Source organism: Lepus europaeus, chromosome 3 (assembly GCF_033115175.1).
Source record: "Lepus europaeus isolate LE1 chromosome 3, mLepTim1.pri, whole genome shotgun sequence".
Classification (NCBI taxonomy): domain Eukaryota; kingdom Metazoa; phylum Chordata; class Mammalia; order Lagomorpha; family Leporidae; genus Lepus; species Lepus europaeus.
Window position 1 is genome coordinate 1351442 of NC_084829.1, and position 20974 is coordinate 1372415.

The window sequence follows — 20974 nt, forward strand, 5'->3', positions numbered from 1 at the left end:
TCCCATGTGGGCGCCAGGTTCTAGTCCTGGATGCCCCTCTTCCAGGCCAGCTCTCTGCTGTGGCCCGGGAAGGCAGTGGAGGATGGCCCAAGTGCTTGGGCCCTGCACCCCATGGGAGACCAGGAGAAACACCTGGCTCCTGGCTTTGGATTGGCGCGACACCGGCCGTAGTGGCCATTTGGGGAGTGAAACAACGGAAGGAAGACCTTTCTCTGTCTCTCTGGCTATAACTCTACCTGTCAAATAAATAAAAATAAATAAATTAACCTTTAAAAAAAAAGATAAGCTTGAACGGATCCACACATCCTGGCTCCTGAGTGTGCTGGAAGATTTGCTCCAGGTGATGGGGACGAGAGTGAGCAAACTAGAGTTCCCCCTGCACGTGTCCTCCAGGTAGGAGGCACCCCTACGGCCGCCTGTATGCCCGGGGCTTAGGGCAGGACGAGCAGATCCGGATTCCGACAGCTCAGGGAACTCGGAGTCCCTTGTGAACATCTCCTTGGCTCACAGTGGCGGTGAGAAACACCCAGGGAACTCGCCCCCAGTGTGGTGGGGCCACAGGAGATACCGCTTTTGTGTCCACAGAGAGAGAGACACCTACGTACACACACAGCCACACGCAGCAACACCCACCAACAGCCATATATGTGTCCACATCCACCCACAGGAGGCTGTTTTGTGTCCAGCCGTGTTCGTGTCCATGAGCACGTGGTCCACGTCCACCCACAGGCAGCCGCGTTCCTGTCCACGTGCACCCACAGGCAGCCGCGTTCGTGTCCACGTGCACGCACAGGCAGCTGCGTTCCTGTCCACGTGCACCCACAGGCAGCCGCGTTCCTGTCCACGTGCACCCACAGGCAGCCGCGTTCGTGTCCACGTGCACCCACAGGCAGCCGCGTTCATGTCCATGTGCACCCACAGGCAGCCGCGTTCATGTCCACGTCCATCCACAGGCAGCCACGTACGTGTCCACGTCCACCCACAGGCAGCCGCGTTCATGTCCACGTCCATCCACAGGCAGCCACGTACGTGTCCATGTCCATCCATAGGCAGCCACGTACGTGTCCACGTCCACCCACAGGCAGCCACATACGTGTCCACGTCCACCCACAGGCAGCCGCGTTCATGTCCACGTCCATCCACAGGCAGCCACGTACGTGTCCATGTCCATCCATAGGCAGCCACGTACGTGTCCACGTCCACCCACAGGCAGCCACGTACGTGTCCACGTCCACCCACAGGCAGCCGCGTTCATGTCCACGTCCATCCACAGGCAGCCACGTACGTGTCCATGTCCATCCACAGGCAGCCACGTACGTGTCCACGTCCACCCACAGGCAGCCACATACATGTCCACGTCCACCCACAGGCAGCCGCGTTCATGTCCACGTCCATCCACAGGCAGCCAAATACATGTCCACGTGCACCCACAGGCAGCTGCGTACGTGTCCATGTCCATCCACAGGCAGCCACGTACGTGTCCACGTGCACCCACAGGCAGCCGCGTACGTGTCCACGTCCACTCACAGGCAATTGCGCCAAGCCACACACACGCTCCCCACCTCCATCCCTGTCCCAGGTTGCTTACACCAGCACAGACCAAAGTAGCCCAGGGCCAAATTGTTACACAGCAGCCTTGAGGACAACTAGCCAAGCAGGTGACCTATCAGTTATCATAGAGAGACAGAGGTATGAGGACAGAGATACGGGGCATGGGCAAAAGGCATGGAAATCTGACAAAACATTACCCTCCCAACTTCATCTCCTCCACAGAGTCGTTTTCCTTAAATGGCTTAAAAAAAAAAGGTGTAGAAATCATGGCAATTGCAAGCTAGAATAAGCATCATGAAGAAAGCAAGCAGCACACTGAGAAAATGGTGCTGGAAGTGTATGTGCTTTCAAAAAGACAGCAGGGCCTGGCACTGACTCCCGAAGAGGAACAGGGCCACAACACAGCACAGGGAAGGACAGTGGGCAGTCTGTGGCTGAGGACAGCACACACAGCGTCCCCAAGGTGGGCAAGAAACTGCAGCACGCCACACCTCTGGGCACGAGCACGGTGTGTGAGGGGCACTGGGGCTGTGGACGTGGCCAGAGAAGAGCCAACGTCCAACCCACCAGCTCTGTGCCAGACACCTGGGCTGAGAACCACTCGTCAGTGCACAAACCAGTTTTAAAAGGGGACTGGAGAAAACGCTAAACAGAAGAAACAAAGTGACAGCTAGATGCATATGGAAAAAGAGAAGCTTGTTTTCAGACAAAAAGGAAGCCGGACACAATGGGCACTGACAGTGCCCGGGCTGTAATGTCCTGTAGCTTCTGTACTCGAAACCACCAGAGGGCTCCCCAAAGAACAGTGAAAAGCAGAAGTACCAGACGAAAAAGAAAGGCTATCCAGGATGGAATATCAGACGCACAGTTAAAATGTTTGTTAGAGGAGCGATGCTTTCAATTCGACCTATCTGGGGGAATTTAAGACATTAAAGCAATAATACAAACACAATATTGAGAATTAAACCAAAGTGCAACCACTGGCAGCTAAATATTGTTGTTCATGTGTAGTTATTTGCACTTTTTATGTTAAAATTTGAACAGGACTTTCTCTTTTTTTTTTTTTTTTTTTGACAGGTAGAGTTATAGACAGAGACAAAGAGAAAGGCCTTCCTTCCGTTGGTTCACCCCTCAAATGGCCGCTAAGGCCGGTGCTGCACCGATCCGAAGCCAGGAGCCAGGTGCTTCTTCCTGGTCTCCCATGCGGGTGCAGGGCCCAAGCACTTGGGTCATCCTCCACTGCCTTCCCGGGCCACAGCAGACAGCTGGCCTGGAAGAGGAGCAACCGGGACTAGAAACCGGAACCCATATGGGATGCCGGCGCCGCAGGTGAAGGATTAACCAAGTGAGCCACGGCGCCGGCCCCTCTCATTTGTTTTTATACACTCATTGATACAGCGCATGCATAGAGAATATTAGACAGTTCACTGACGGGTTTCATTAAACTGCTAGTAAATGATAGTCTGAACATTGCTTTTTCTAAGAGGATAGAAAATATTACTATTTCTGTGTCTCAGCAGTGAATCACCCGGTTTAGCTGACTGTAAGAAGTTATCACCAGTCATCCCATTCTGAAAGGCAGAAAATTCTCAGAATTATCCAAACTGAGAAAAAGCAGAGGAAAACGGTACTTTCAAACGGGCTGTTGTAGGGCGCTGAAGTTGGGTTCTGACTGAAGACAATCCTTCAGCCACAGTGAGGCGAAGCCTGGCGCCCATTTCTTGAACCTGAGAAGGAACATCTTCCTATCCCAGTCATGGGGAAAGAGAATAGGATTTTTCTCTCAAACAAATCCAAGCTGATGCTAGGCAGACGTTAAGAAGACATAAGTCAGTTGTGTGTGGTAGGCTCAGCCATCGCTCAAAGCCTCAGAATTCTGCACACACTGGGGTCAAATACTCAAAGCTGGAACCTAAGCTTGTGCTCTGAGCGCTGATTCACCTGCTCTACTGAGGGTGCTTGGTGCTGGCTGGCTAGAACACTTCCTCAGCTTATCAGTCCATCGCACTGGCGTGTGTCTCCACGGATGTCTCACAAGATGGCCTGGCTGACTGCAGAGATGCTACTTCCTGGGGGACTTTCGCTCACAAGGTGCAGAGCAGCTTAGTTCTTTGTTCCCTGCACATGCTTCAGTGAGACGTGTGTGCGTGTGTGTGTGTGAGAGAGAGACAGAGAGAGAAATCCAACACACAATTAGTTATCATGTGCTTACACCTGCACTAGCATAAACTTTAAAAGCAAACCCCAGACGGGATTCTGTAGAAACCCTTTTGGAGCACTGTCAGAAGGACTGATACTCTACAATTAGGCAAGTGATCCTGGGACGTGGCAGCTGGCAGGGATGACCAGGTACCCAGGAGGCACCAACCTGAAGAAGCACCTGGAAGCCGACACCTGTTTTGTGGCTAGCAGTTCCTGAATCTATATCAGCTTTTTAAATACAGCTCAGGACCTGGACGGATCCACATTTCCCCTTTGTACAGGACCCGGAATCGGGGTGGCTGGATGCCTCGGCGGGCCACACTACCGCATCCGGAGAAGTTACTCGTGGATGGTGCTACGACGATCCCTCCCCGGCCTGCCCTTCAAGCTTGCTGTGACCCCCAAGATGGAGTTCACGAGGGTACTTCAAGTTTGTGGAAAAGCAGAATCATTTTCATGCAAACCATCTGGAAACCCAGGTACAGTTTCTTCCACAATACCTACTTTCAATGAACTTTGTGAAGACCCCCTTGTCAGAGAGCGCTTTGAAAACCTAGTGAGGGATGATGACGTAAGCTCGAGGCTTCTGGCATAGTGGCCCCGTCATTACGAGTTTCACGTTAACAAATACAAGCCCGTGATGTCTGCCCGGAGCTCTTCCAGGTGCCTTAGCCCACTGCCTCGTTATTTAACCCTAACCTGCAACACCATCTGCGCACGGCCCCTCCTTTATATATTACCACGCTGGAGGTAGGCGGCTCGTGTGGCCTGTTCCCCACTCTGAGGAGGACTGAACCACGTTCGGATTCTAAGCTGAATCCATACTTCCTCTACCTTCGTGCTGCCCAAGAAAATCAGATGTGAGCCACAAACACAGCTGCAGAAGGGATTTTAGATTTTCCAGTAGCCGCATTAAGAGGGAAAAAAAACACTAAAGAGAAATTGCGTTAGCTCTAATTTACTTAATTTAACGTTACTCCTTGGACAAGTTCTCAATACAGGCAACAGAGATGGCTCACGTCCTCGTGTCTGTGCGCAGCTCACGCAGCTCTGCAGGATGCTGCACGTCTAGCCCACACCTTCTTCTAAAGATTTAGTGGGGGAGAGTTACAGCACAGTCTGCACTTAAATACAAATAATCGTGACAAGGAGCACAAATCCGGTGAATTAACCGTTTATATATATACATATAATATATATAAATAATATATATAAATATTTATATATAAAAATAACAGTTGCGTCCTTTAAAATAGAATTGCAATCTAATTATTGCAAATAATAAACTTACCTAACTCATTTCAAGTATGATTTTATGTGCAAAAACTTAGAGGGTTGCTTTTCTAAACCAGAGTAGAAGGCACAATGGTACAAATTTACGTCAACCAAGGTCAGTGCTGTGGCATGGTAAGCTAAGCCACTGCCTGCAGTGCTGGCATCCCATAGGGACACTGGTTCAAGTCCTATCTGCTCCTCTTCCAATTCATCTCCCTGCTAATGGCCTGAGAAAGCAGTGGAAGAACACCCAGTGCTTGGGACCCTGTACCCTTGTGGGAGACCTGGATTGAAGCTCCTGGCTCCTGGCTTTGGGTTGACTCAACTCTGGCCATTGTGGCCATCTGGGGAGTGGATGGAAGATCTCTCTCTCTCTCTCTTTCTCCCCCTCCTCTCTTTCTTTCTCTCTCTTTCTCTGTAACTCTGTCCCTCAAATAAATAAATAAATCTTTTTAAAAAATAGAACTGAAGATAGGACCTTGAACTTGGAAGGAGGAGGATGAACCCCAGCTCTCCCAGCTGCCAAGGGGAAATGGCCGACGGGAAGTACAGAGACTGAAGGAGAAACAGCAGGTGCGGTCGGTGCTCCCAACAGCCTGGCTCTCCACTGGTGTGCAAATCTGGGCAGCTGCAAGCCACTGTGGTCCAGTTTCCTTACCCCAGGCAGAAACGGGGAGCTGCCCCCACCTCAGCCTCCCACCCCCAGAACTCAACCTCTCCCTTTCTCTTGTAAAGATGGAAACTGCTGAGGGCAGCCTTGCGCACAGCTGAGAAGGCCGCTGTGTGCCGGTCTGCTCCGGGCGAAAGATGCTGTGAGTGCGCTCCGGCCAACTGCAGGTGAGGACAGTGGCCGGATGTAGCTCTGGGAGGGTGCTGGGCCCTTCCTGCCAGGAGCAAGGCCATGGGTGACCACAGGCTCTGGGCCAGCATGAGAGGCCAAAGAAGCCCTTGCTTCACGAGCCCAGGGTCTGCTTCAGCAGCTAAACATCCACTCTCACCCACAGCCCCGCCGGTTGGTATGCAAGGGAGCCGCAGGCGGTGTGAGACGCCGTGCCAGCACATCTGTCTGCACAGGTGTTTTGCAAGCCTGAAGTGGCCGCTGAGAAAATGATGGCTCCACAATGAACAGCACCTGCCTCACCCAGGCACGTCCCAGAGCACTGTGGTGGTGCCGTCCTCTGCACGGCTTTGGCTTAGGGTCCAGCAGCTGCGTTCCTCCAGCCCTGCTTCGCAGAACTCAGCTTACTGAGCAACCTAGAGGGCAGCACCAGCTGTCGTTTTCGAAGCAATGCCACCAAAAACATAAGTGATGGCAGGATGGGAAGGCCACTCTAGAAGAAACCCACAGATTTGTGATGAGCTCGGACTAGCAATGACTCCAAGAGGGGACCTTTGCAAGGCTTACGTTGTGTGTGTGTAGCACAGTACAGAGAGCGCACACTGCAGAGTAAAGAGTGCACACGGCAGTACAGAGAGTGCACACTACAGTACAGAGTACACACTACAGTACAGAGTGCACACTACAGTACAGAGCGTGCACACTACAGTACAGAGTGCATACTACAGTACAGAGAGTGCACACTACAGTACAGAGTACACACCGCAGTACAGAGTACACACCACAGTACAGAGTGCACACTGCAGTACAGAGTGCACACCACAGTACAGAGTACACACTACAGTACAGAGAGTGCACACTGCAGTACAGAGTACACACTACAGTACAGAGTGCACACTGCAGTACAGAAAGTACACACTACAGTACAGAGTACACACTACAGTACAGAGAGTGCACACTACAGTACAGAGTGCACACTACAGTACAGAGAGTACACAATGTAGTACAGAGTACACACTACAGTACAGAGAGTGCACAATACAGTACAGAGCACACACTACAGTACAGAGAGTACACACCACAGTACAGAGTGCACACTACGGTACAGAGAGTACATACCACAGTACAGAGTACACACTACAGTACAGAGAGTACATACTACAGTACAGAGTTCACACTACAGTAGAGTGTACACTACAGTACAGAGTACACACCACAGTACAGAGTACACACTACAGTACAGAGAGTACACTACAGTACAGAGCACACACTACAGTACAGAGAGTACACACTACAGTACAGAGTACACACCACAGTACAGAGTACACACTACAGTATAGAGTACACACCACAGTACAGAGTACACACTACAGTACAGAGAGTACACACCACAGTACAGAGTACACACTACAGTACAGAGTACACACTACAGAACAGAGTACACACTGCAGTACCTAGAGGTACACTCCTTATTCATACATTGCTTCATGCACTTTGAATAGAACATTGTCTCATGACTAATAGTAAGAACAATTTCGACTTACGAGAGAAGTCAGGCCTTCATTATCAACGATCCAGTCTTCCTTCTCGGCCAGTCTCTTCACTTCTACGTGGAAAACAAGCACACAGGTATTGTTCATCACTGTCATCTCACTGATCCTCACATAAAAATCTATAAAGGTTGTGGGTTCCAATAGTTTCACCTAGGTTTGCAAACACTCCAAAGAAGTAGGGATAGAACACCATTTTGGTAGATTTGAGGATTTAAACATTTACTGTTTGCTTGATTCTCTTAATAAAACATTAATGTAAACAATACTTTCTTTTTTTTTTTTTTTAACTGCAAAGCCCAATTTGGAGAATTCCAACCTCAGTAAATGATGTATTAGTTATCAGGTATCTTTTTTTTTTTTTTTTTTTTTACAGGCAGAGTGGATAGTGAGAGAGAGAGAGAGAGAGAGAGAGAGAGAGAGAAAGGTCTTCCTTTTTGCCGTTGGTTCACCCTCCAATGGCCGCCGCAGCTGGCACATCTCGCCGATCCGAAGCCAGGAGCCAGGTGCTTCTCCTGGTCTCCCATGCGGGTGCAGGGCCCAAGCACTTGGGCCATCCTCCACTGCACTCCCGGGCCATAGCAGAGAGCTGGCCTGGAAGAGGGGCAACCGGGACAGAATCCGGCGCCCCAACCGGGACCAGAACCCGGTGTGCCGGCGCCGCAAGGCAGAGGATTAGCCTGTTAAGCCACGGCGCCAGCCCAGGTATCTTGATAACACATGTACACCGTAAGTCATGAAGCCATGTAGCATACTTTTCCTATAGTTTCTGGTACAGAGTTTGGATTCTACCTGGAGCCTATAACACTCCTAACAATGACGTCATGATTCCCCCTTTAGCAACAGGAACTCACTGCCTCAGCTTCCGCTCTGCAGTCTGTCTAGGTTCTTGGGAGAAACAGGAGTGATGGGTTAACTGGTAGTAATGTTCAGTTTCTCGCCTTCCATTTACCAGTGTTTTAGCCACCAAATCTGTGCAGGTGAGACCTTCCTATTTATAAACTCGGGTGGCAGACAGTGGCTTGTGCCATTTATAAAAATGCTTGATTGAGGCCGGCACTGTGGCCTAGTGGGTAAAGCCAGCGCCTGCAGTGCCAACATCCCATATGGACACCGGTTCGACTCCCAGCTGCTCTCTGCTTCCGACCCAGCTCTCTGCCATGGCCTAGGAAAGCAGCAGAGGATGGCCCAAGTGCTTGGGCCCCTGCACCTGCATGGGAGACCTGGAGGAAACTCCTGGCTCCTGGCTTCAGATCTGCCCAGCACTGGCTGTTGTGGCCACTTGGGGGATAAACCAGTGGATGGAAGACTTCTCTCTCTCTCTGCCTTTGTAAATATTTCAAATAAATAAGTAAATCTTTTAAGAAAGAATGCCCTTTATTGTTTTAATAGCCAAAAGGCTACTTCCTTGTAAAAATAACATTTATTCCTTTTTTATGATTGTATGAAGAAAAAATCTTGGAAATTTTTAAAAGTTTAAAGCAAACAAGAAACATCTCTAATTTGTACTATCTGGAAAACTACTGCTAACAGTCCTTCCTCTGCCTTTATGTTGATATTCCAAAATTAAATTTTTAATACACATATTTTCAAAATTGACATTCTACTCTCCATACATGTGTACATATACACATTTACATCCTACATTTCCATGTATGATCTGTCCCAAGGCCACTCTTATATCCTTAAATATTTTAAGGCTATGCATCTCCGTGTTCACATTGCATCTCAACTAAACCGCCGTCAAAGGCTCCAAAAGGAGGGAAGGTCAATTCTGAGCGGCTAGAAGATGCATGACGACACGCACACTGCCCGGAGGGTTTCCTGAAGTGCAGGAGCTGGAAGCCGGGAGGAGGCGGCCCGGGGAGCCATCAGTCCCTCAACCCACCTTGTGCCGTGTGCTGCAGCGTGATCGTCACACAACGGACGCGGAGGTCCAGGATGAGGTCCTGGATGATCTGCAGCATGTCGTTGGGGATTTCCAGGGCAGTCAAGGACTCGTAAGTCAGCCTGCGGGGGCAGAAAACAACAAAGCGCGCGATGCCTGCCGTGGTTCCGCAGTCCTGGAATCAACCCTGTGTCACGGAGCTCGCGAGCCCCAGCAGGAGGTTGAAGACAGGGCAGGGAAGACCACAGCAGAGGCTTAGCACCACAGTCAGTAACGCCGAGCTGAGCAGCAGAATCACAGCACACGCGCTAGGGCGCTCATCACAGTGGTGAAGAGCGCAGCTGGACAGAGAAGAAACTAAAGCAGCATTGTTTACCCGTGTCCCCGAGCACGCGTCCGCACTCACCGCACGGTCTGGGTGACGTGAGCAAGCCACTGGCCCGAGAGCTCCGACTTCACGTCCCAGCCTCCGTACTGCCTGGCCTCCCCCTCTCGGATGCTGAGCGGGAGCAGCGCCCCGCGGATCAGCTTCCCCAGCGAGTGCATCACCTCCTGGATCATCTTCTAGACAGCGATGAACAGGGAGACTGCATTACCACGTCATCCAGCCCACGAATGCGCCAGACACCGAGCATGCGTGGTCACAAAGGCCTTCACCACGAAGCCCCCTCCTGGCTTTGGATGAGAAAGACCCTGCACTCTTGCCACGGCCTGGATGCGACCTGCGCCCCAAGGGTTCGGGGTTGGGAGCCTGTTCCCCAGCGTGGCGATGTCCAGAGGCAGGGGAAAACCCCCAGCGGTGCCCCCGGCTGGTTCTCACGAGGGGGCTGATACACAGAGAGGGACCGGCCCTCCAGCGGACCGCCATCCTCACATAAGCTCTGGCCCTGACACCACCTGACACCACCTGCCACACGACGACCCAGCTGAGGTCCTCGTGGACTCACAGCCTCCACAGCTTGACCTACATGAGCCTCCGTCTTTATAAAGCACCAGCCGTGGGCATTCTGCCACAGCAGCAGAACCTGCACTACTCCAGTAACACCTTTCCTTACCTTAAAGTCGCTTTGCCTTTGCCTTACGTTCTTTGATCGTTCAATCTGGCCCGGTTTCTCAGCAGTCTTAAACACAAAAGACAAAACAAGACACATCAGCTGTCTTTCAGAAGCACTCATAAAAATAAGGAGGTATACATGCAGGTGTAATGGCAGGTGTGTATGAAGAGAGCGTGAATTATGACCATAACTTGATTGAAAGGAATGCTTAAGGGATAGTCCGTTTCTGACTTGATGATTAATTGGAAGGTCTTACCGCAGCAAGAAGTCATGTAGGTTTTTAAATCTTTAGTTATAATTCTGTTAAATTATCGGAAGTTAAAAACTGTTTTGTAAGTGAGTTTTCACCATATGGCTGAACAATAGCCACCACACCCCTGGTGGCCTCCACGTCGCTCCACAGTAGCTGGCACAGATGCCGAGAGGAGGAGCAAGTCAGAGCTTACGCAGTCCTCCCAGGGCATCTACTCCAATCCCCTGGTAAACACTTATGAATGCAAACATTAAGCTGGCATTCATTTTTTTTAAAAAATTCACTTTTTAGTTTATTTGAAAGGCAGGGTTACAGAGAGAGAGAGAGAGAGAATCTTCCATCTGCTGGTTTACTCCCCGGCCAGGCTGAACCCAGAGCCCAGCACTTCTGGGTCTCCCAAGTGCAGGGGCCCAAGCACTTGAGCCATCTTCCGCTGCTTCCCCAAGTACACCAGCAGGGAGCTGGATCGGAGGTGGAGCAGCCGGGACTCAAATTGGCACCCATGTGGGACACTGGTGTCCCAGGCAGTGCCACAGCACCACCCTTTGTCACTGTGTTTTTAAAAAAGTATAAACCACTGCTCTTCTTGCAGGAATTTTACAGTGTAATTGAAGACAGAATACAAAACAGCTTTCTAAATTCATTTTCTATCTGCTTATTGATGTAACTCATATTTCTCTCTGCTATTCCTTTCTCCTTAAAGTCATGTGGGGAAGATCATGTTAAACGATTAAAAGAATAGTGAACTGAACCTCAGTTAACTTTCAATAATAAATTTTCTAACAACTATGTATTATAGAACATGCCCCTAGAAGAGCAAGTTTAGAAAACGCTCAAAATAAAAAAGCAGTAACAAAATTATGCAATGCCATAGAAAATTCTGTCAATTCCTTGGCATAATGCAGGAGTGGTTTCTACCATGAAGGTTACCTATGTGAATGAGTAAAGAATGGCTGGGATTGTTGAGCGTTTCTTTTTTTTTTTTTTTTTGACAGGCAGAGTGGACAGTGAGAGAGAGAGACAGAGAGAAAGGTCTTCCTTTGCCGTTGGTTCACCCTCCAATGGCCGCCGCGGCCAGCATGCTGCAGCCGGCGCATTGCGCTGATCCAAAGGCAGCAGCCAGGTGCTTCTCCTGGTCTCCCATGAGGTGCAGGGCCCAAGCACTTGGGCCATCCTCCACTGCACTCCCGGGCCACAGCAGAGAGCTGGACTGGAAGAGGGGCAACCGGGACAGAATCCGGTGCCCCGACTGGGACTAGAACCCGGGGTACCGGCGCCGCAAGGCGGAGGATTAGCCTATTGAGCCACGGCGCCTGCCTGAGCGTTTCTAACACACACACCAAACATGTGAAAACAAGTGGCGAACAGATACACACTCCGCAAACTCCACTTTCGACTTATTTTTGAATTTTCTATTAAACACTGCAGCTCTTGCCATTTTTTTCTTCATAGAAATGCACTTTGCTTTGAAGGAACTAAAAGCATACATAAAAAGCTGAACCCCAAATTCACCTCAATAATCTCTCAAAAAGCTACCTTCTGAGTTCATGGGTCAGTGGCACTCAAAATTCTTCGTTTTCCTGTATTTTTAAGACAAATGAGAAGCAGCAGAAGTGTTTTGGGCAGGTGGACGGTGCGATTAGACCTACGGACGGCAGGACTGCGAGGTGCAGGAGCGTCCCAGCCGGCAGGGGAGCGGCAAGACCAAATGCATCCCCAGGGCCGCTGGCCGCCCTGCTGTTTCTGCCCGGTGTGGTTGGGGGCAGTGAACACCCCAGGTGATCCATGACCCAGGCGTGGCTGAGCCAAGGGCTGCCCTGCTCACCACGGGGAGAAACCTTTTCTGTGACTGCTGCGGTGTGCCAGCTCCTAGTCTTGGGCGCCTTGTTCCCTTCTCTCTCCTCTCTCTGACTTATTCCCACTGGCTTCCAAATCATTCCTGTCTAACGCCTTCCCAGTGCGTATCTCCAGCACAGGCGTCCCTTCTGAAACCCTGATTTGACCTCTGACTCTCAGACTGCCAACCTGATGCTCCATCTTTGTTTTAAAAAAGATTTATTTATTTATTTGAAAGTCAGAGTTACACAGAGAGAGAGGCAGAGAGAGAGAGAGGTTTTCCATCTGATGGTTCATTCCCCCAGTTGGCTGCAATGGCCGGAGCTGTGCCGATCAAAAGCTAGGAGCCAGCAGCTTCTTCTGGGTCTCCCACACGGGTACAGGGGCCCAAGGACTTGGCCCATCTCCCACTGCTTTCCCAGGCCACAGTAGAGAGCTGGATTGGAAGTGGAGCAGCCGAGTCTCAAACCAGCGCCCACATGGGATGCCGGCGCTTCAGGCCAGGGCGTAAACCCACTGTGCCACAGCGCCAGCTCCAGTGCTCCGTCTTAATAACTCACAGGAATCTCAAACTCAACACACTACAAATAGAACTCCATTGTTCTACTAGAACACCCCCCACCCTGTGGTCTTCCTCAGTCTTTCCGACTCTGCTCGCCCAGAAGCCCATGTCGGGGCCACATGTGAATCCCGGTCTTCACCCTCTCACTGACCCACCAGCACCGCCTCCAAAACACACATCAGACATCAGTCTCTCACCTACTCCTCTGACAAAACCTCTCTCCCGACCACCTCTCACTGGCTTCCCCGCTTTTGTCCCCTAACAAGCAACCCAAGTGGTCTTGCCCCTTCACCTGGGCTGCAGTGAGGCTGGCCAACTGGCCCCCACCCGGTCCTGGCAGCCACACCCAGCTCAGTGTGTGCCGAGGCTGTGGTCTGCCTGCTTTTCAGCCATGCCAGGCTCCAAGCCATTGCCCTACCTGGGGCCTGCTCTCCCAGGGCCTGTGCTTCCTCTCCTGTGTCCAGTCAGTCGGCCCAAACGCAGCTGCACAGCAAGTCCACTACTGGTGCTCTCTGTCTCAGCACCCTGCGTCATGCAGCTGCTACCAGAATGGAGGGCAACGTTTAAAATCTCCTTTGCTATTGTCTCTCCAGGAAGGGAGACAGCATGTGTACCTTGGTCCCTGTTTTACTTATGTTTTATGTATATATGTATCTTCAAATGCTTGTGTGCATGTATTATATGTGTATGTGTACGTATGTGTATGTAGTGTTCATGTGTACACCGTGTGTGCATGCATGTAGATGTGCACGCATGTGGCACACGGGGGTTTTCAGGGTATTCAGTGAATGTGTGCAGAATGAATGCCCACCTAGGGTTAGGGTTCTTCAGAACCTCATTTTAGTGTTCTTAGGATAGCTGGCTGCCCGATACCCCTGGGCTTGCCCGAAGGCCTTCTTTAAAATACAAATCAAAGACTTGAAGCCCTGGGTCTCACTGTGACAGCGCTCTGAGAGCTCTGTGTGAATGGAGGCTGGGGGGTGGGGAAGACTGAAGGTGCTGAATTCACACACTGAGGGGAACCCAGCACCTGCTGGGATGTCCGGAGGCACGCGAGGCTCAGGGATCCAGCACCGCCAAACCTTGAGGAACCTCCGGGCCACGGCAGCCCAGCTGGGTCTGGGACGTGTTTCTGGAAGGGATGAACTGAACAGCACTGGGAAAGCGAAAGCGGACGCCCTCCCTGAGGAGGGGGCTGAAGGCCTGGGCAGAACAAAGGGTCCCCTGCCTGACGGCCTCCAGCCCACGACCCTGGCTTTCTCTCGCCTCAGACGCCAAGTGGAAACATGGAATTTTCTGGGTCTTGAGGGTGCTGGCACTGGTAATTCCACGAGGCCATTCCATGTGTGTGTGCGTGGGCGTGTGCGTGTGTGTCTCTTTCTGTGGGAAACCCACCCATGGGGGCCCCTGGGATGCTGTGGAGTAACAAGACGTGCAGTTCCAATCTGTGAATGCCTTCTCTGATGGTCTCCTCCACGGTACCTGATCTGAACTTTGCACACAGCAGGGACTGTGCGAGAGTTTCCACAGTCAATCACCTGTTCAAGATTTCTAAACCAAAGGAAAGCGCAACGACCTCTCTATTGAGCAGCTTCATTTCAGGGCCAAGGATTTGGCTCAGCGTTGAGATGCTGCTTGGGCGGCTGCCTCATGCCAGCGCCTGGGCCCAAGCCTCAGCTCTGTCTACTTCCAATTCCAGCTTCCTGCTAATACAAAACTCGGGAGGCGTCAGGTCACGGCTCAAGCACCTGGGTCAGTGCCACCCACGGGGGAGACCACACGTCAGTGCAGGCTCACTTCAGCCTCACCCAGCCCCAGCTGTTGCCAGTATTTAGGGAGTGAATCCAGGGTTGGAAAATCTCTGTCTATATGTCTCCGACTCTGTGTCTTTCAATTATAAAAAAAAAAAAAAAAAGTTCTCACGCTTCTTAAAAAAAAAAGCCTTGCAACAAAATTAAGGCTGAATTTTGCCAAAACATCAGCAGCTCACAAAGGAATGACGACATCTACTGGACAACAGTTTTCTGAATCTCACGGAAGGCAGCTGGGAGCTCGGGGGAAACCAGGTTAAAGCATGGCCCTTGCAACTGTCCATGAACTGTCTGATGAGGAGCCGAACATCTCCAGCTGAACGGATTCCCCAGACTTGCCCTGTTCTTGAAAGAAAAGCTAGTTTTGGAACACACAGGACATCTGAACTTACCTTCTATGACTTACAGGACTTTTAAAAATGCTTAGTCCTAGTGCTTAACAGTTATTTGGATGCTTTAGATTTTCATTCAAAAACACCCTGTACTTTAAAAAAAATATCTGGAGGTGAGATCTGAACCTACTATTAACCATTTCGTTAACTAAAACCTTAACTCTTTCCTGCACACACAGACCAAAACTACTTTGTGGTAAGACCAACGGCTGATTTCACTGTTTTGATTCACGTATGTTGAAGAACTATTTTTTAAGCTGTTGGAAACTTCATCTAAATCTTTTAACGGATAGATTATCAATAAAACAAAAATAGTTCTATAGCAAAAAAATTTTAAGAAAACTGTGTTACAATATTATAAGCCTTTCTTATAGGAGATTAAACCTCAACTATCAAAAGCCCCCAAATTTTCCTAACAATTAATTTAATTAGTTTCCAAGTTTCACTCACAGACTGACAGCAGCAGTCTGTCACCCACGTTCCTCACACTGCCCTTTGCGTCTTTCTAGCTTCTCAGTCGAGGGTGAATAGTTTGAAACCACGCCCAAGTCTGTCACCTGATTTATACCTAATTAATAACTGCTACCACAAACTTTTAAAAAGTTTATAAACAGATGGAAATACAGGCATATCCAACTTAGTACAACTACTTAAAATCATTTTTCATGTCAACAGAAATGTTGATCATGAATTCTGAAATCATTTATTTTTTAACTGTAAACATTGCATGTATTTTTATCACAATGAGGTATACAGTATAAGGCAGGAAAACATTTTGTTTTCACTAAATATCTCAGACCAAAAACTCTCAGTAATTCTAACGACGTGAAAGGATTCCAGATGGGCTGGCATCCTGGAGCAGCAGGTCCCCTGCCTGTGATACCAGCAGCCCATTTCAACGCTGGTTCGAGTCCCGGCTGCTCCACTTCTGATCCAGCTCCCTGCTATGGCCTGGGAAAGCAATGGAGAAGGCCCAAGTCCCTGGGACCCTGCTCCCGCATGGGAGACCCACATGAAGCTTTAGGCTCCTGGCTCCTGGCTCCAGCCTGGCCTAGCCCTGGCCACTGTGGCCATTTGGAGAGTGAACCAGCAGATGGACAGTATCTCTCTCTCTCTCCTTCTAATTCTGCTTTTCAAAGAAATAAATAAAATTTGTAAAGATATAAGTAAATAAAATGATTCAAGATAAGGCAACCGCTGTCTCTGTGTGGTGAGCTCCGTGTAAGAACTGAATCAAGCAAGAGGAAAGGAGCGTTTGGGTGGAGAAAGAATATGGCCTAAGGGAGCAGCTCTCTGGCTGAGCTCTCCCGTCCCTCAGCACTCAGCTCTGCTGTGGTCACTCACCAGCCTGGTGTGCTCTGATGCTACTAAGTTTTGTTCACTGAAGACCCACTCGTGTGTCAGCTGATGAGATTGCATTAGTGGAATAAATCTGATTCCAAATTGTAAGAACCAACCTTACTTACGATTACTGTTACACGAACTTAAACTCACTGGTATAAACACTTCACTTACATCAGCTCACGGAATTGGGAGCCAACACTACGGAAGGAGGGGGTGCACACAAATGAGCCATCTGAGGTCACCGTGAGTGAGTGACACTCACCGGACGTGTCTGTTAAGATACTGCCACTCTAAGAAGCAGTCTGGGAACACACACCGTCCAAAGGCATGGGGCCAAGGTCCCAAGCAGAGACGTGCGGGCAGTGCGGCTGTCGGCTGTGGCTGAGGGCGAGGACCCCAGACACTGCCCTCCGCACTGCAAGCTGCACAACCTCAGCAACTGAGCGTCACAGGAACAGGGACAGGCCAACTGTGACACGCGGGTACGCGAGCACTGGGCAAACTTCTGAGGCCCAAGGTGAGCACCCCTGCATCTATGAAGACAGCCAGACCCACGTCTCCTGTAGGGAAGGGGCACTTCCTCTGCACGAGGCTGTGCACTAAGAGTTCTTGCCGAACCAAGATGGCAAGAAGCAAGGAAAAAAAGCTACTGCTTTGGTATCTGAGTGGTCACACATAAAGTCATCAACACCTGCTGAATTAAGGGAAGGAAGAGGCCGGCGCCGCAGCTCACTAGGCTAATCCTCTACCTGCGGCACCAGCACCCCGAGTTCTAGTCCCGGTCGGGGCACCGGATTCTGTCCCAGTTGCTCCTCTTCCAGGGCAGCTCTCTGCTGTGGCCAGGGAGGGCAGTGGAGGATGGCCCAAGTGCTTGGGCCCTGCACCACATGGGAGGCACCTGGCTCCTGGCTTTGGATCTGTGCAGCGCGCCGGCCGTAGTGGCCATTTGGGGGGTGAACCAACGGAAGGAAGACTTTTCTCTCTGTCTGTCTCTCTCACTGTCTAACTCTGCCTGTCAGAAAAAAATAAAAGGGAGGGGGGAGGAAGAAGTGCACTGCTAAATCAGACTTCAGAGACGTTTTCTGCATTACTTGTTTCTCTCTTTCTGCACTAAGTAAATGTTATAGGTTAGAAAACCTGCTGTATAGGGGCTGGCGATATGGCGTAGCAGGTAAAACTGCCACCTGTAGTGCCAGCATCCCATATGGGCGCTGGTTCGACTCCTGGCTGCTCCACTTCTGATCCAGCTCTGCTGTGGCCTGGGAAAGCAGTGGAGGATGGCCCAAGTCCTTGGGCCCCTGCACCCATGTGGTGCAGGCTCCTGGCTTTGGATGTTGCAGCCATTTGGGGAGTGAACCAGCGAATGGAAGACCTCTCTCTCTCTCTCTCTCTCTCTCTGCCTCTCCTTCTCTCTTTATGTAACTCTGACTTTCAAGAAAATAAATCTTTAAAAAAAAAAAAAAAGAAAACCTGCTGTATAAAGACAGACATAAATATCAACAAGGACCTGGTAGATTTAAAAAAAAAAAAAAAGTAGACAAAGAATCAAAATATACAAAGAAAAAACAAAAATCCAGAGCACAATCTGTTTCCTTTCCCCCAGCATTAATTTGCGTTCATGGTCAAACAAGGCCACAGGATCCCCTGGAGTGCCCAGCCACCTTACACCTTCCCCAAGGAGGAGAGCGGAGGCTCTTAACCCACAGAAGCCGCATCTTTGAGCAAAAATTCAAAAACGTGCCGGCGCCGCGGCTCAATAGGCTAATCCTCCACCTTGCGGCGCCGGCACACCGGGTTCTAGTCCCGGTTGCCCCTCTTCCAGGCCAGCTCTCTGCTGTGGCCCGGGAGTGCAGTGGAGGATGGCCCAAGTGCTTGGGCCCTGCACCCCATGGGAGACCAGGAGAAGCACCTGGCTCCTGCCATCGGAACGGCGCGGTGCGCCGGCCGTGGTGGCCATTGGAGGGTGAACCAACGTCAAAAAGGAAGACCTTTCTCTCTGTCTCTCTCTCTCACTGTCCACTCTGCCTGTCAAAAATAAAAAAAAAAATTAAAATTAAAAAAAAAATTCAAAAACGGTTTTAGTCCTTGTCCATATCCACTGCCTGTGCAAGGATGGCCTCAACCCTCAGGAAGACCCCGCTTCTCCCAGCTCCCCGGGTGAACCTGCCACACAGGACCCCTGGTGCAGCTTACAGACAAAGGTGCTGGAGTCTACAAGGATATTCCAGGGGCTGGAGCACCTGAAGGATTACAAAGGGATCAGTCCTGGGCTGGGCATTTAGCCTAGTGGCTAGACAGCCACTTAGGACGTTTGCACCCCACCCAGGAGCACTGGGTTCCAGTCCCAGCTCTGATCCCAGCTCCCTGCTAGTGTGCACCCTGGGAAGCAGCAGGTGGGGACTCAAGTCCTTGGGTTCCTACGACTCACACTGGAGACCTGGATGGAGTTTCCGGCTTCTGATTTTGGCTTGGTCCAGCCCCAGCTGTTGTGGGTATTTGGTGAGGAACCAGTATGACAGCTCTGTCTCTATTTCAAGAAATAAATTATATTAATAAAAAAAAAAAAGAGTCTAAATTTCCTTGTACTACACACAAAACTCAGAATCATTATGTCATTTTCATACTTTCTGGGCTACCAAGTGTATGATGACTAATGTATTGTGAACTGGAGCCCATGAAAACGTGAAGGCTCCAGAGAGAAACTCCTGCAGGCCGGCAGTGAGGGGTCGGGTCACATGACCTCTAGAGTCTTTCCAACCACCAAATTCTAGAACAGTTCAGACCTGTGTGCAAATAGCAAACACTGTATCCCTGCTGACCAAGTGGCCGTGGTCTGCTGCGCAGCCACAGCACCCATCCTCTGGTTCCAAACCACAGACAACAAATCTACGTTTCCTTTTTCTTTACCTGACCATCTCGTTTAATCCTTGCAATCACCTGTTGGCAGACACGCTTCCTCTTTTACTTACTACAGGCACTGGACTGTACAGTTTTTTTTTTTTTTTTTGGACAGGCAGAGTTAGACAGTGAGAGAAAGACAAACAGAGAGAAAAGTCTTCCTTCCGTTGGTTCACCCGCCAAATGGCCGCTATGGCCGGCACTACGCCGATCTGAAGCCAGGAGCCAGGTGCTTCCTCCTGGTCTCCCATGCAGGTGAAGGGCCCAAGCACTTGGGCCATCCTCCACTGCCCTTCCTGGCCACAGCAGAGAGCTGGACCGGAAAAGGAGCAACCGGGACAGAATCCGGTGCCCCAAACGGGACTAGAACCTGGGGTGCTGGCGCAGCAGGCGAAGGATAGCCTAGTGAGCCGTGGCGCCGGCCTACTGTACAGTTAAAAAAAAAAGCCTCCAAAACTTAAACTAGAAATTCACAATGGCTTAGCTCCCCCACGGCCAACGGCATACATTCACCTCACTGACTTAAACCAGAAATTCACAGTGGCTTAGCCCCCCCATGGCCAACGGCACACACTCACCTCACTGAAGAGGCTGCCATTAACATAGGAGATCCAGAGCTTCCAGAAGTTAGGCAGCTGGCTTAGCACAAGCTTGGTCAGCTTCTCAACAAATGCCACCCTGTGGGGAGTTCTGTACCTCCACGCTGAGGGGAAGAGAACAAAGTCCAGTGAGCGCACCTGTCTGTGACCCTGTGAGGTGAGCTTATGCCCTGCCCCCCCACAGAGGAGGCCCCGCCCCCCATAGAGGAGGCCCCGCCCCACGGAGCGAGCACACTGGATCCAGAGTCAAGTCCAGGGAGACCGCCTGACAGCCACGGCTTCGGAACCTCCGGTGGCACAGGCGGTCAGAGTCCCTGGCGTTGGACCGGGACGGCACGGTCGAATTGAGGGTGACCGAAATGCACTTGTGGAGAAGGGACACGCGTGAGCCTGGGAGCTGCCAGTACTCACACATCAGACCCTAATCAAATGGAGTCGACAGGCACGTGGGCAGAGCTCTCACAGGTGAGAGCTGTCACAGGGACCCTGAAAACCACAGTGACTGCAGCCGTGCGGAACAATACTGCTGCAAGGGCCGCTGGCCCACAGCTTGCCTGCTCAACCTTGGTGACACCTGTACCTGGGTTCCACTGTTCAGCACAGCGGCTGTGATGCGACCTTCCTCATTCTGCCTGGAAAAGTTTCTCCTCACCTCCATTTCCCAGATAAGCCCATGACCCATCAGAGCCCAAATTTCCCACATGAGCAAACCCCCTCATCCTCCCTGAATCAATGTATCAGCTTTGGAGGAAAAATAACCAATACAATCGACATGGACATCGTGTTGCGTCCCACCCCCACCTCCCTGGCCCGACTAGAAAGAGCCCAAAGCCCAGGGAAGCACGGGGGCCCTTGTTGGCTGCAGGAGCGTGGCTTCCCAGGCGGCAGCGCTTGCTGGGTCAGGCTGCAGACCCCAGAGC

The 20974-nt window shown here is 50.8% G+C and overlaps 1 protein-coding gene across 4 annotated transcripts in view; it reads right to left on the bottom strand.

Annotated features, from left to right (window-relative positions):
* The window catches only part of EXOC2 (exocyst complex component 2), a 211867-nt gene that overhangs the window by 89119 nt on the left and 101774 nt on the right, over window positions 1–20974 (bottom strand). For all 4 annotated transcript variants that reach the window (XM_062183810.1, XM_062183824.1, XM_062183817.1 and 1 more), the window contains exons 13-17: window positions 20034–20158; window positions 10360–10425; window positions 9711–9868; window positions 9305–9426; window positions 7411–7472 (exon numbers count right to left, since the gene is read on the bottom strand). In XM_062183810.1, coding sequence (XP_062039794.1) covers window positions 7411–7472; window positions 9305–9426; window positions 9711–9868; window positions 10360–10425; window positions 20034–20158 — 533 coding nt within the window. The remainder of the gene's footprint in view (window positions 1–7410; window positions 7473–9304; window positions 9427–9710; window positions 9869–10359; window positions 10426–20033; window positions 20159–20974) is intronic.